General features: G+C 43.7%; 1 protein-coding gene across 1 annotated transcript; it reads left to right on the top strand.

The window, feature by feature from the left end:
* Positions 1-6,817: 6,817 nt before the first annotated feature.
* On the top strand, positions 6,818-12,619 carry ddx52 (DEAD (Asp-Glu-Ala-Asp) box polypeptide 52; the record flags this gene model as incomplete). The annotated part of the gene is made up of 3 exons (XM_046341589.1): positions 6,818-6,936; positions 8,823-8,973; positions 12,540-12,619. Coding segments are annotated over exons 1-3 (339 nt in total), but the record flags the coding sequence as incomplete, so codon positions are not given.
* Between the last annotated feature and the right edge of the window lie 493 nt (positions 12,620-13,112).

Raw genomic sequence — 13,112 nt, 5'->3', positions numbered from 1 at the left:
ATGTATTGGTAGTTCAGCACCAGAAGGGGTGGTGATATGGAGGACTAACTGATGTATTGGTAGTTCAGCACCAGAAGGGGTGGTGATATGGAGGACTAACTGATGTATTGGTAGTTCAGCACCAGAAGGGGTGGTGATATGGAGGACTAACTGATCAGGTATTGGTAGTTCAGCACCAGAAGGGGTGGTGATATGGAGGACTAACTGATGTATTGGTAGTTCAGCACCAGAAGGGGTGGTGATATGGAGGACTAACTGATGCAGGGGATGTATTGGTAGTTCAGCACCAGAAGGGGTGGTGATATGGAGGACTAACTGATGCGGGGATGTATTGGTAGTTCAGCACCAGAAGGGGTGGTGATATGGAGGACTAACTGATGTATTGGTAGTTCAGCACCAGAAGGGTGGTGATATGGAGGACTAACTGATGTATTGGTAGTTCAGCACCAGAAGGGGTGGTGATATGGAGGACTAACTGATGTATTGGTAGTTCAGCACCAGAAGGGGTGGTGATATGGAGGACTAACTGATGTATTGGTAGTTCAGCACCAGAAGGGGTGGTGATATGGAGGACTAACTGATGCAGGGATGTATTGGTAGTTCAGCACCAGAAGGGGTGGTGATATGGAGGACTAACTGATGTATTGGTAGTTCAGCACCAGAAGGGGTGGTGATATGGAGGACTAACTGATGTATTGGTAGTTCAGCACCAGAAGGGGTGGTGATATGGAGGACTAACTGATGCAGGGGTGTATTGGTAGTTCAGCACCAGAAGGGGTGGTGATATGGAGGACTAACTGATGGGGGATGTATTGGTAGTTCAGCACCAGAAGGGGTGGTGATATGGAGGACTAACTGATGCAGGGGATGTATTGGTAGTTCAGCACCAGAAGGGGTGGTGATATGGAGGACTAACTGATGTATTGGTAGTTCAGCACCAGAAGGGGTGGTGATATGGAGGACTAACTGATGTATTGGTAGTTCAGCACCAGAAGGGGTGGTGATATGGAGGACTAACTGATGTATTGGTAGTTCAGCACCAGAAGGGGTGGTGATATGGAGGACTAACTGATGTATTGGTAGTTCAGCACCAGAAGGGGTGGTGATATGGAGGACTAACTGATGTATTGGTAGTTCAGCACCAGAAGGGGTGGTGATATGGAGGACTAACTGATGCAGGGGATGTATTGGTAGTTCAGCACCAGAAGGGGTGGTGATATGGAGGACTAACTGATGCAGGGATGTATTGGTAGTTCAGCACCAGAAGGGGTGGTGATATGGAGGACTAACTGATGTATTGGTAGTTCAGCACCAGAAGGGGTGGTGATATGGAGGACTAACTGATGCAGGGGGTGTATTGGTAATTCAGCACCAGAAGGGGTGGTGATATGGAGGACTAACTGATGTATTGGTAGTTCAGCACCAGAAGGGGTGGTGATATGGAGGACTAACTGATGCAGGGGATGTATTGGTAGTTCAGCACCAGAAGGGGTGGTGATATGGAGGACTAACTGATGTATTGGTAGTTCAGCACCAGAAGGGGTGGTGATATGGAGGACTAACTGATGTATTGGTAGTTCAGCACCAGAAGGGGTGGTGATATGGAGGACTAACTGATGTATTGGTAGTTCCAGCACCAGAAGGGGTGGTGATATGGAGGACTAACTGATGTATTGGTAGTTCAGCACCAGAAGGGGTGGTGATATGGAGGACTAACTGATGTATTGGTAGTTCAGCACCAGAAGGGGTGGTGATATGGAGGACTAACTGATGCAGGGGATGTATTGGTAGTTCAGCACCAGAAGGGGTGGTGATATGGAGGACTAACTGATGCAGGGGATGTATTGGTAGTTCAGCACCAGAAGGGGTGGTGATATGGAGGACTAACTGATGTATTGGTAGTTCAGCACCAGAAGGGGTGGTGATATGGAGGACTAACTGATGCAGGGGGTGTATTGGTAATTCAGCACCAGAAGGGGTGGTGATATGGAGGACTAACTGATGTATTGGTAGTTCAGCACCAGAAGGGGTGGTGATATGGAGGACTAACTGATGCAGGGGATGTATTGGTAGTTCAGCACCAGAAGGGGTGGTGATATGGAGGACTAACTGATGTATTGGTAGTTCAGCACCAGAAGGGGTGGTGATATGGAGGACTAACTGATGTATTGGTAGTTCAGCACCAGAAGGGGTGGTGATATGGAGGACTAACTGATGTATTGGTAGTTCAGCACCAGAAGGGGTGGTGATATGGAGGACTAACTGATGTATTGGTAGTTCAGCACCAGAAGGGGTGGTGATATGGAGGACTAACTGATGTATTGGTAGTTCAGCACCAGAAGGGGTGGTGATATGGAGGACTAACTGATGTATTGGTAGTTCAGCACCAGAAGGGGTGGTGATATGGAGGACTAACTGATGTATTGGTAGTTCAGCACCAGAAGGGGTGGTGATATGGAGGACTAACTGATGCAGGGGATGTATTGGTAGTTCAGCACCAGAAGGGGTGGTGATATGGAGGACTAACTGATGTATTGGTAGTTCAGCACCAGAAGGGGTGGTGATATGGAGGACTAACTGATGCAGGGGATGTATTGGTAGTTCAGCACCAGAAGGGGTGGTGATATGGAGGACTAACTGATGTATTGGTAGTTCAGCACCAGAAGGGGTGGTGATATGGAGGACTAACTGATGCAGGGGGTGTATTGGTAATTCAGCACCAGAAGGGGTGGTGATATGGAGGACTAACTGATGTATTGGTAGTTCAGCACCAGAAGGGGTGGTGATATGGAGGACTAACTGATGTATTGGTAGTTCAGCACCAGAAGGGGTGGTGATATGGAGGACTAACTGATGTATTGGTAGTTCAGCACCAGAAGGGGTGGTGATATGGAGGACTAACTGATGCAGGGGATGTATTGGTAGTTCAGCACCAGAAGGGGTGGTGATATGGAGGACTAACTGATGTATTGGTAGTTCAGCACCAGAAGGGGTGGTGATATGGAGGACTAACTGATGCAGGGGATGTATTGGTAGTTCAGCACCAGAAGGGGTAGTGATATGGAGGACTAACTGATGCAGGGGATGTATTGGTAGTTCAGCACCAGAAGGGGTAGTGATATGGAGGACTAACTGATGTATTGGTAGTTCAGCACCAGAAGGGGTTTAGTCTCTGTTCAACTGTGTATCCAGTATCGGCTGCCATATTTTGTAGAATATAGGAGCTAAAACTTTCCATATGCATTACATTTCGTAAATGTCATAACCACATTTAAATGGTTGGTACAGTTTCCAATTTCCCAAATTGTATTGGAGTGTGTTTAAACAGGCACGGTCTGATATACTGTCATCTACAGGTAGTCCATTTGGATCAGGAGTATAGAGGGGTTGGCTGTTTAGCAAGAACACTGACACGTGGACAACTACTTGGCAAAACAGACCTGGTTGGTTTAGACCAGAAGTTTTCAACCAGGGGTCTATGAAAATACACTGTACAGATCCCAGACATTTTACATAGCCACAAAAAGCTTGTCTCTCAACCGTTGTGCACAAATGTGTTTACATCCCTGTTAGTGAGCATTTCTCCTTTTCCAAGATAATCCATCCACCTGACAGGTGTGGCATATCAAGAAAGGGATTAAACCGCATGTCATCATTACACAGTGCACCTTGTGCTAGACAATAAAAGGCCACTCTAAATGTGCAGTTTTGTCATACACCTCAATGCCAATGGGGTAATCAGGTACAGATGGTTAGAGTTCTGGATCTGGGGACCCTCTGGGGTATTCAGGTACCAAATGGTTAGAGTTCTGGATCTGGGGACCCTCTGGGGTATTCAGGTACCAGATGGTTGAGTCTGGATCTGACCCTGGGGTATTCAGGCAGATGGTTAGAGTTCTGGATCCAGACCCTCTGGGGTATTCAGGTACAGATGGTTAGAGTTCTGGATCCAGACCCTCTGGGGTATTCAGGTACAGATGGTTAGAGTTCTGGATCCAGACCCTCTGGGGTATTCAGGTACAGATGGTTAGAGTTCTGGATCCAGACCCTCTGGGGTATTCAGGTGTACAGATGGTTAGAGTTCTGGATCCAGACCCTCTGGGGTATTCAGGTACAGATGGTTAGAGTTCTGGATCCAGACCTTTGGGGGTATTCAGGTGCCAGGTGGATTTCAGAAGACTCGTCCTGTGAAAGAGGAGGTTGAGGACCCTGGCTTCGACTCGACAACATGTAAACAATATATCCTCTCAGATGTTTATTGAAAACATAAATACATTTGCACAATGACGTTGTTATCTCTCAAATACATCGTTAGCTAGCTATGGTTGAGCCATATTGGCGTAGACGTGACATCAGTCAACACAAGACATGGTATCAGGAACAAGATACAACACCTCCGATTCTCCCTCACAAGGTAGTTTCTGTCATTGTTCATTTGCTCTAATTCATGGCTGATCCGCCTCATTTAATTTACATAAGTCAACCCACTCTTCCGGCCACAGAGTGGATTCACCTTATGACATCCAGTGGAACGTCATTTTGGTGAGATATTAATCCTATCTAGGTATTCCTTAAAGAGGTGGGGTTTCAAGTGTCTCCGGAAGGTGACCTGGATGGAATCATGTGATCATTCCCTTCTTAACCCCATTGGAAGTCCCACCCTGCCCGACTTCCTGTACTTCAAAATGGTTTAGGAAGTCCCACACTGCTGACTTCCTGTACTGTCAAAAATGTGTTTAGGAAGTCCCACACTGCTGACTTCCTGTACTAAAATGGTTTAGGAAGTCCCACACTGCTGACTTCCTGTATTCAAAGTGTTTTAAGCCCTCTGGCCCTGTCTGTTAAAACATAGTCCTCTTCTAACTCTGGGACAACCCAGCACCCCGCACATTGACTCAGTACTGGTACCGTGTGTATATAGCCTGGTACCGTGTGTATATAGCCTGGTACCGTGTGTATATAGCCTGGTACCGTGTGTGTATATAGCCTGGTACCGTGTGTGTATATAGCCTGGTACCGTGTGTGGTACTGCACTGTGTGATATATAGCCTGGTACAGTGTGTGTGTGTGCACCTGGTACAGTGTGTGTGTGTATATAGCCTGGTACAGTATGTGTGTGTATATAGCCTGGTACCATGTGTATAAAGCAATGTTATTTTTATTTTTCTCTCTGCGTCGTTGGGAAGGGCCTGTATGTTACATTTCACTGTTAGTCTACACCTGTTTACGAAGCATTTCACTGTTAGTCTACACCTGTTGTTTACCAAGCATTTCACTGTTAGTCTACACCTGTTGTTGTTAGTCTACACACCTGTTGTTTACCAAGCATTTCCCTGTTAGTACACCTGTTGTTTGTCAAGCATTTCCCTGTTAGTCTACACCTGTTGTTGTTAGTCTACACCTGTTGTTTACCAAGCATTACACTGTTAGTCTACACCTGTTGTTGACCAAGCATTACACTGTTAGTCTACACCTGTTGTTTACCAAGCATTTCCCTGTTAGTCTACACCTGTTGTTGTTAGTCTACACCTGTTGTTGTTAGTCTACACCTGTTGTTTACCAAGCATTTCCTGTTATTCACACCTGTTGTTGTTAGTCTACACCTGTTGTTTACCAAGCATTCCACTGTTAGTCTACACCTGTTGTTGTTAGTCTACACCTGTTGTTGTTAGTCTACACCTGTTGTTTACCAAGCATTTCCCTGTTAGTCTACACCTGTTGTTTACCAAGCATTACACTGTTAGTCTACACCTGTTGTTTACCAAGCATTTCCCTGTTAGTCTACACCTGTTGTTGTTAGTCTACACCTGTTGTTTACCAAGCATTTCCCTGTTAGTCTACACCTGTTGTTGTTAGTCTACACCTGTTGTTTACCAAGCATTTCCCTGTTAGTCTACACCTGTTGTTGTTAGTCTACACCTGTTGTTGTTAGTCTACACCTGTTGTTTACCAAGCATTTCCCTGTTAGTCTACACCTGTTGTTGTTAGTCTACACCTGTTGTTTACCAAGCATTTCCCTGTTAGTCTACACCTGTTGTTGTTAGTCTACACCTGTTGTTGTTAGTCTACACCTGTTGTTTACCAAGCATTTCACTGTTAGTCTACACCTGTTGTTTACCAAGCATTTCACTGTTAGTCTACACCTGTTCTTTACCAAGCATTTCACTGTTAGTCTACACCTGTTGTTGTTAGTCTACACCTGTTGTTGTTAGTCTACACCTGTTGTTGTTAGTCTACACCTGTTGTTTACCAAGCATTTCCCTGTTAGTCTACACCGGTTGTTGTTAGTCTACACCTGTTCTTTACCAAGCATTTCCCTGTTAGTCTACACCTGTTGTTGTTAGTCTACACCTGTTGTTGTTAGTCTACACCTGTTGTTGTTAGTCTACACCTGTTGTTGTTAGTCTACACCTGTTCTTTACCAAGCATTTCCCTGTTAGTCTACACCTGTTGTTTACCAAGCATTTCCCTGTTAGTCTACACCTGTTGTTGTTAGTCTACACCTGTTCTTTACCAAGCATTTCCCTGTTAGTCTACACCTGTTGTTGTTAGTCTACACCTGTTGTTGTTAGTCTACACCTGTTCTTTACCAAGCATTTCCCTGTTAGTCTACACCTGTTCTTTACCAAGCATTTCCCTGTTAGTCTACACCTGTTCTTTACCAAGCATTTCCCTGTTAGTCTACACCTGTTGTTGTTAGTCTACACCTGTTGTTGTTAGTCTACACCTGTTGTTGTTAGTCTACACCTGTTGTTTACCAAGCATGTTTCAGATAACATTTGCTACCTGAATGTAAATACTAATTTCTCCTAGGGTTTCTTGCCCTCTATGCTGGTGTTTGTCCAGTCTATTGATCGAGCCAGAGAGCTCTTCCATGAGCTGGTGTACGAAGGCATCAACGTAGACATCATACACGCTGACCGCACACAGCAACAGGCATGCGCACGCGCACACACACACAGACACACACACACACACAGACACACACACACACAATATACTTGTCAAGATATATACTTGTCAAGACTTTTGGGGACCAGCAATTGATTTCCATCTAAATCCTGTTTTCCTGGACCTCTAACCCTAGTTTTAACCCTAAATTTAACCTCTAACCCTAGTTTTAACCCTAAATCTAACCTCTAACCCTAGTTTTAACCCTAAATCTAACCTCTAACCCTAGTTTTAACCCTAAATCTAACCCCTAACCCTAGTTTTAACCCTAAATCTAACCCCTAACCCTAGTTTTAACCCTACATCTAACCTCTAACCCTAGTTTTAACCCTAAATCTAACTTTAACCCCTAACCCTAGTTTTAACCCTAAATCTAACCTATAACCTCCAACCCTAGTTTTAACCCTAAATCTAACCTATAACCTGGTTTTAACCTAAATCAACATAACCCTAGTTTTAACCTAAATCTAACCTCTAACCTAGTTTTACCCTAAATCTAACCTTAGCCCTAACCCCAGTTTTAACCTAAATCTAACCTATAACCTCCAACCCTAGTTTTAACCCTAAATCTAACCTCTAACCCTAGTTTTAACCTCTAAATCTAACCTATAACCCAACCCCTGGTTTAACCCTAAATCTCCTAAACCTAACCCTAACCCTAAATCTAACCCCTAACCCTAGTTTTAACCCTAAATCTAACCTATAACCTCCAACCCTAGTTGTAACCCTAAATCTAACCTATAACCCTAGTTGTAACCCTAAATCTAACCTATAACCTCTAACCCTAGTTTTAACCCTAAATCTAACCTTAACCCCTAACCCTAGTTTTAACCCTAAATCTAACCTCTAACCCTAGTTGTAACCCTAAATCTAACCTCTAACCCTAGTTTTAACCCTAAATCTAACCTATAACCCTAGTTTTAACCCTAAATCTAACCTATAACCCCTAACCCTAACCCTAAATCTAACCTATAACCTCCAACCCTAGTTTTAACCCTAAATCTAACCTCTAACCCTAGTTTTAACCTTAAATCTAACCTATAACCTCTAACCCTAGTTTTAACCCTAAATCTAACCTATAACCTCTAACCCTAGTTTTAACCCTAAATCTAACCTCTAACCCTAGTTTTAACCCTAAATCTAACCTATAACCCCTAACCCTAGTTTTAACCCTAAATCTAACCTCCAACCCTAGTTTTAACCCTAAATCTAACCTCTAACCCTAGTTTTAACCCTAAATCGAACCTCTAACCCTAGTTTTAACCCTAAATCTAACCTCTAACCCTAGTTTCAACCCTAAATCTAACCTCTAACCCTAGTTTTAACCCTAAATCTAACCTATAACCCTAGTTTTAACCCTAAATCTAACCTATAACCCTAGTTTTAACCCTAAATCTAACCTATAACCCTAGTTTTAACCCTAAATCTAACCTATAACCCTAGTTTTAACCCTAAATCTAACCTCTAACCCTAGTTTTAACCCTAAATCTAACCTATAACCTCACCCTAGTTTTAACTCTAAATCTAACCTTTAACCCTAAATCTAACCTCTAACCCTAGTTTTAACCCTAAATCTAACCTTTAACCCTAAATCTAACCTCTAACCCTAGTTTTAACCCTAAATCTAACCCTAGTTTTAACCCTAAATCTAACCCTAGTTTTAACCTTAAATCTAACCAGCAAAATGTCCTTAGGTCTCTATATTTTAGTTGGTTTACTATTCTAGTGTGGACTTCTGGTACTCCCAAGTATAGTACAACATGTGTATATACACACACACACACTCACACTCACACACACTACTGTACTCCCAAGTATAATGAAACACACACTACTATAAGTCATTCCCTAACTGTGTTTTTTTTCTCCAGAGAGACAACGTGATCAGTAGTTTCCGGTCGGGTGATATCTGGGTGTTGATCTGTACGGCCCTGCTGGCCCGAGGTATCGACTTTAAAGGTGTCAACCTGGTGCTGAACTACGACTTCCCTACCAGCGCTGTGGAATACATCCACCGTATCGGTTAGTCCCTGCGTATCACTACACTACCACACAAAGCTCTAAAAATCTCATCTCGTTTTATTAGTTACATGTGCCGAATACGGTACTGAGTAACCGGTGCCCCCGCACGTAGACATGACCTCGCCGTGTAGGTAGGAGTAGAGTGACTGCAAAGACAATACACAGAGCAGCAGTGTAAAAATAAGGGGGGGGGATCAATGTAAATAGTCTGGTGGCCATTTTGATTAGATGTTCAGCAGTTTTATGGCTTGAGGTCGAAGCTGTTAAGGATCCTTCTGATCCTAGACTTGACGCTCTGGTACCGCTTTTTGGGAGACCCCATGTTCCCTATATAGTACACTACTATAGACCCTATTCCCTATGTGGTGCACTACTATAGACCCTGTTCCCTATAGTACACTACTATAGACCCTATTCCCTATGTAGTGCACTACTATAGACCCTGTTCCCTATATAGTACACTACTATAGACCCTATTCCCTATGTAGTGCACTACTATAGACCCTGTTCCCTATATAGTGCACTACTATAGACCCTGTTCCCCTATATAGTACTACTATAGACCCTATTCCCTATGTAGTGCTACTATAGACCCTGTTCCCTATATAGTACACTACTATAGACCCTATTCCCTATATAGTACACTACTATAGACCCTGTTCCCTATATAGTACACTACTATAGACCCTATTCCCTATATAGTACACTACTATAGACCCTATTCCCTATATAGTGCACTACTATAGACCCTATTCCCTATATAGTACTACTATAGACCCTATTCCTATATAGTGCACTACTATAGACCCTATTCCCTATATAGTACACTACTATAGACCCTGTTCCCTATATAGTACACTACTATAGACCCTATTCCCTATATAGTACAATTACTATAGACCCTATTCCCTATATAGTGCTACTATAGACCCTATTCCCTATAGTGCAATACTATAGACCCTATTCCCTATATAGTGCACTACTATAGACCCTATTCCCCTATAGTACACTACTATAGACCCTATTCCCTATATAGTACACTACTAGACCCTATTCCCCTATATAGTACACTACTATAGACCCTATTCCCTATATAGTACACTACTTTAGACCAGAGCCATGTTCCCTATATAGTACACTACTATAGACCAGAGCCCTATTCCCTATATAGTACACTACTATAGACCAGAGCCCTATTCCCTATATAGTACACTACTATAGACCAGAGCCCTATTCCCTATATAGTACACTACTATAGACCCTATTCCCTATATAGTACACTACTTTAGACCAGAGCCATGTTCCCTATATAGTACACTACTTTAGACCAGAGCCATGTTCCCTATATAGTACACTACTATAGACCAGAGCCCTATTCCCTATATAGTACACTACTATAGACCCTATTCCCTATATAGTACACTACTTTAGACCAGAGCCATGTTCCCTATATAGTACACTACTATAGACCAGAGCCCTATTCCCTATATAGTACACTACTATAGACCAGAGCCCTATTCCCTATATAGTACACTACTATAGACCAGAGCCCTATTCCCTATATAGTACACTACTATAGACCCTATTCCCTATATAGTACACTACTTTAGACCAGAGCCATGTTCCCTATATAGTACACTACTTTAGACCAGAGCCATGTTCCCTATATAGTACACTACTATAGACCAGAGCCCTATTCCCTATATAGTACACTACTATAGACCCTATTCCCTATATAGTACACTACTTTAGACCAGAGCCATGTTCCCTATATAGTACACTACTATAGACCCTATTCCCTATATAGTACACTACTATAGACCCTATTCCCTATATAGTACACTACTTTAGACCAGAGCCATGTTCCCTATATAGTACACTACTATAGACCAGAGCCCTATTCCCTATATAGTACACTACTTTAGACCAGAGCCCTGTTCCCTATATAGTACACTACTATAGACCCTATTCCCTATATAGTACACTACTATAGACCAGAGCCCTATTCCCTATATAGTACACTACTATAGACCCTATTCCCTATATAGTGGTACTACTATAGACCAGAGCCCTATTCCCTATATAGTGGTACTACTATAGACCAGAGCCCTGTTCCCTATATAGTGGTACTACTATAGACCAGAGCCCTGTTCCCTATATAGTGGTACTACTATAGACCAGAGCCCTATTCCCTATATAGTGCACTACTATAGACCCTATTCCCTATATAGTGGTACTACTATAGACCCTATTCCCTATGTAGTGCACTACTATAGACCCTATTCCCTATATAGTGGTACTACTATAGACCCTATTCCCTATGTAGTGCACTACTATAGACCCTATTCCCTATATAGTGCACTACTATAGACCCTATTCCCTATATAGTGGTACTACTATAGACCCTATTCCCTATGTAGTGCACTACTATAGACCCTATTCCCTATAGTGGTACTACTATAGATCAGAGCCCTATTCCTATATAGTGGTACTACTATAGACCCTATTCCCTATGTAGTGCACTACTATAGACCCTATTCCCTATATAGTGGTACTACTATAGACCCTATTCTATGTAGTGCACTTACTATAGACCCTATTCCCTATATAGTGCACTACTATAGACCCTATTCCTCTATATAGTGCACTACTATAGACCCTATTCTCCTATATAGTGCACTACTATAGACCCTATTCCCTATATAGTGCACTACTATAGACCCTATTCCCTATATAGTGCGCTACTATAGACCCTATTCCCCTATATAGTGCACTACTATAGACCCTATTCCCTATATAGTGCACTACTATAGACTATTCCCTATATAGTGGTACTACTATAGACCCTATTCCCTATAGTGGTACTACTATAGACCCTATCTATGTAGTGCACTACTATAGACCCTATTCCCTATATAGTGGTACTACTATAGACCAGAGCCCTATTCCCTATATAGTGGTACAGCCACTATAGACCCTATTCCTATGTAGTGCACTACTATAGACCCTATTCCCTATATAGTGGTACTACTATAGACCCTATTCCCTATGTAGTGCACTACTATAGACCCTATTCCCTATAGTGCACTACTATAGACCCTATTCCCTATATAGGGTACTACTATAGACCAGAGCCCTATTCCCTATATAGTGGTACTACTATAGACCAGAGCCCTATTCCCTATAGTGGTACTACTATAGACCAGAGCCCTGTTCCTATAGTGGTACTACTATAGACCAGAGCCCTATTCCCTATATAGTGGTACTACTATAGACCAGAGCCTATTCCCTATATAGTGGTACTACTATAGACCAGAGCTCTATTCCCTATAGTGGTACTACTATAGACCAGAGCCCTGTTCCCTATATAGTGGTACTACTATAGACTAGAGTCCTATTCCCTATATAGTGCACTACTATAGACCTATTCCCTATATAGTGGTACTACTATAGACCAGAGCCATGTTCCCTATGTAGTGCACTACTATAGACCCTATTCCCTATATAGTGCACTAGTTACAGTAACGTATGTATTGAAGTGTCCATCTTTGTGTGTCTAATCCTAGGTCGTACTGGCAGGGCGGGGACCCTTTGGGGAGAGCTGTCACCTTCTTCACCGAGGATGACAAGCCTCTTCTACGTTGCGGTACACCAGGGGGAGGAGCCCTGGGGATCCACAGGGGAGGGGGCTTGTGGCAGCACTGTCTGATGGGAGCTGTATATAACTCGCCTCCCCTCCCCCACCTCTCCCCCCACCGCCTCTCTCCCCCCACCCTCTCTCCCCCTCTCTCACCCCCCCACCACCTCTCTCTCCCCCCACCGGCTCCCCACCTCTCCCCTCTCCCCCACACGCTCTCTCCCCACCCCCCCCCACCTCTCTCTCCCCCTCCCACCTCTCTCTCCCCCCACCCCACCTCTCTCTCCCCCACCTCTCTCTCTCCCTCCCACCTCTCCCCACCTCTCTCCCCCCACCTCTCACCTCCCCACCCCTCTCTCTCACCTCCTCCCCCTCCACCTCTCTCTTCCTCCCCCTCTCTCTCTCCCCCACCTCTCTCTCTCTCTCCCCCACCTCTCCCACCTCCCTCCCACACTCTCTCTCCCCCCACCTCTCTCTCTCTCCCTCCCACCTCTCCTCCCCC

Source organism: Oncorhynchus gorbuscha, unplaced genomic scaffold (assembly GCF_021184085.1).
Source record: "Oncorhynchus gorbuscha isolate QuinsamMale2020 ecotype Even-year unplaced genomic scaffold, OgorEven_v1.0 Un_scaffold_9206, whole genome shotgun sequence".
In the NCBI taxonomy this organism is placed as follows: domain Eukaryota; kingdom Metazoa; phylum Chordata; class Actinopteri; order Salmoniformes; family Salmonidae; genus Oncorhynchus; species Oncorhynchus gorbuscha.
The sequence above is the reverse complement of the archived record's forward strand: the minus strand, read 5'-3'. Positions and strand labels throughout refer to the sequence as shown.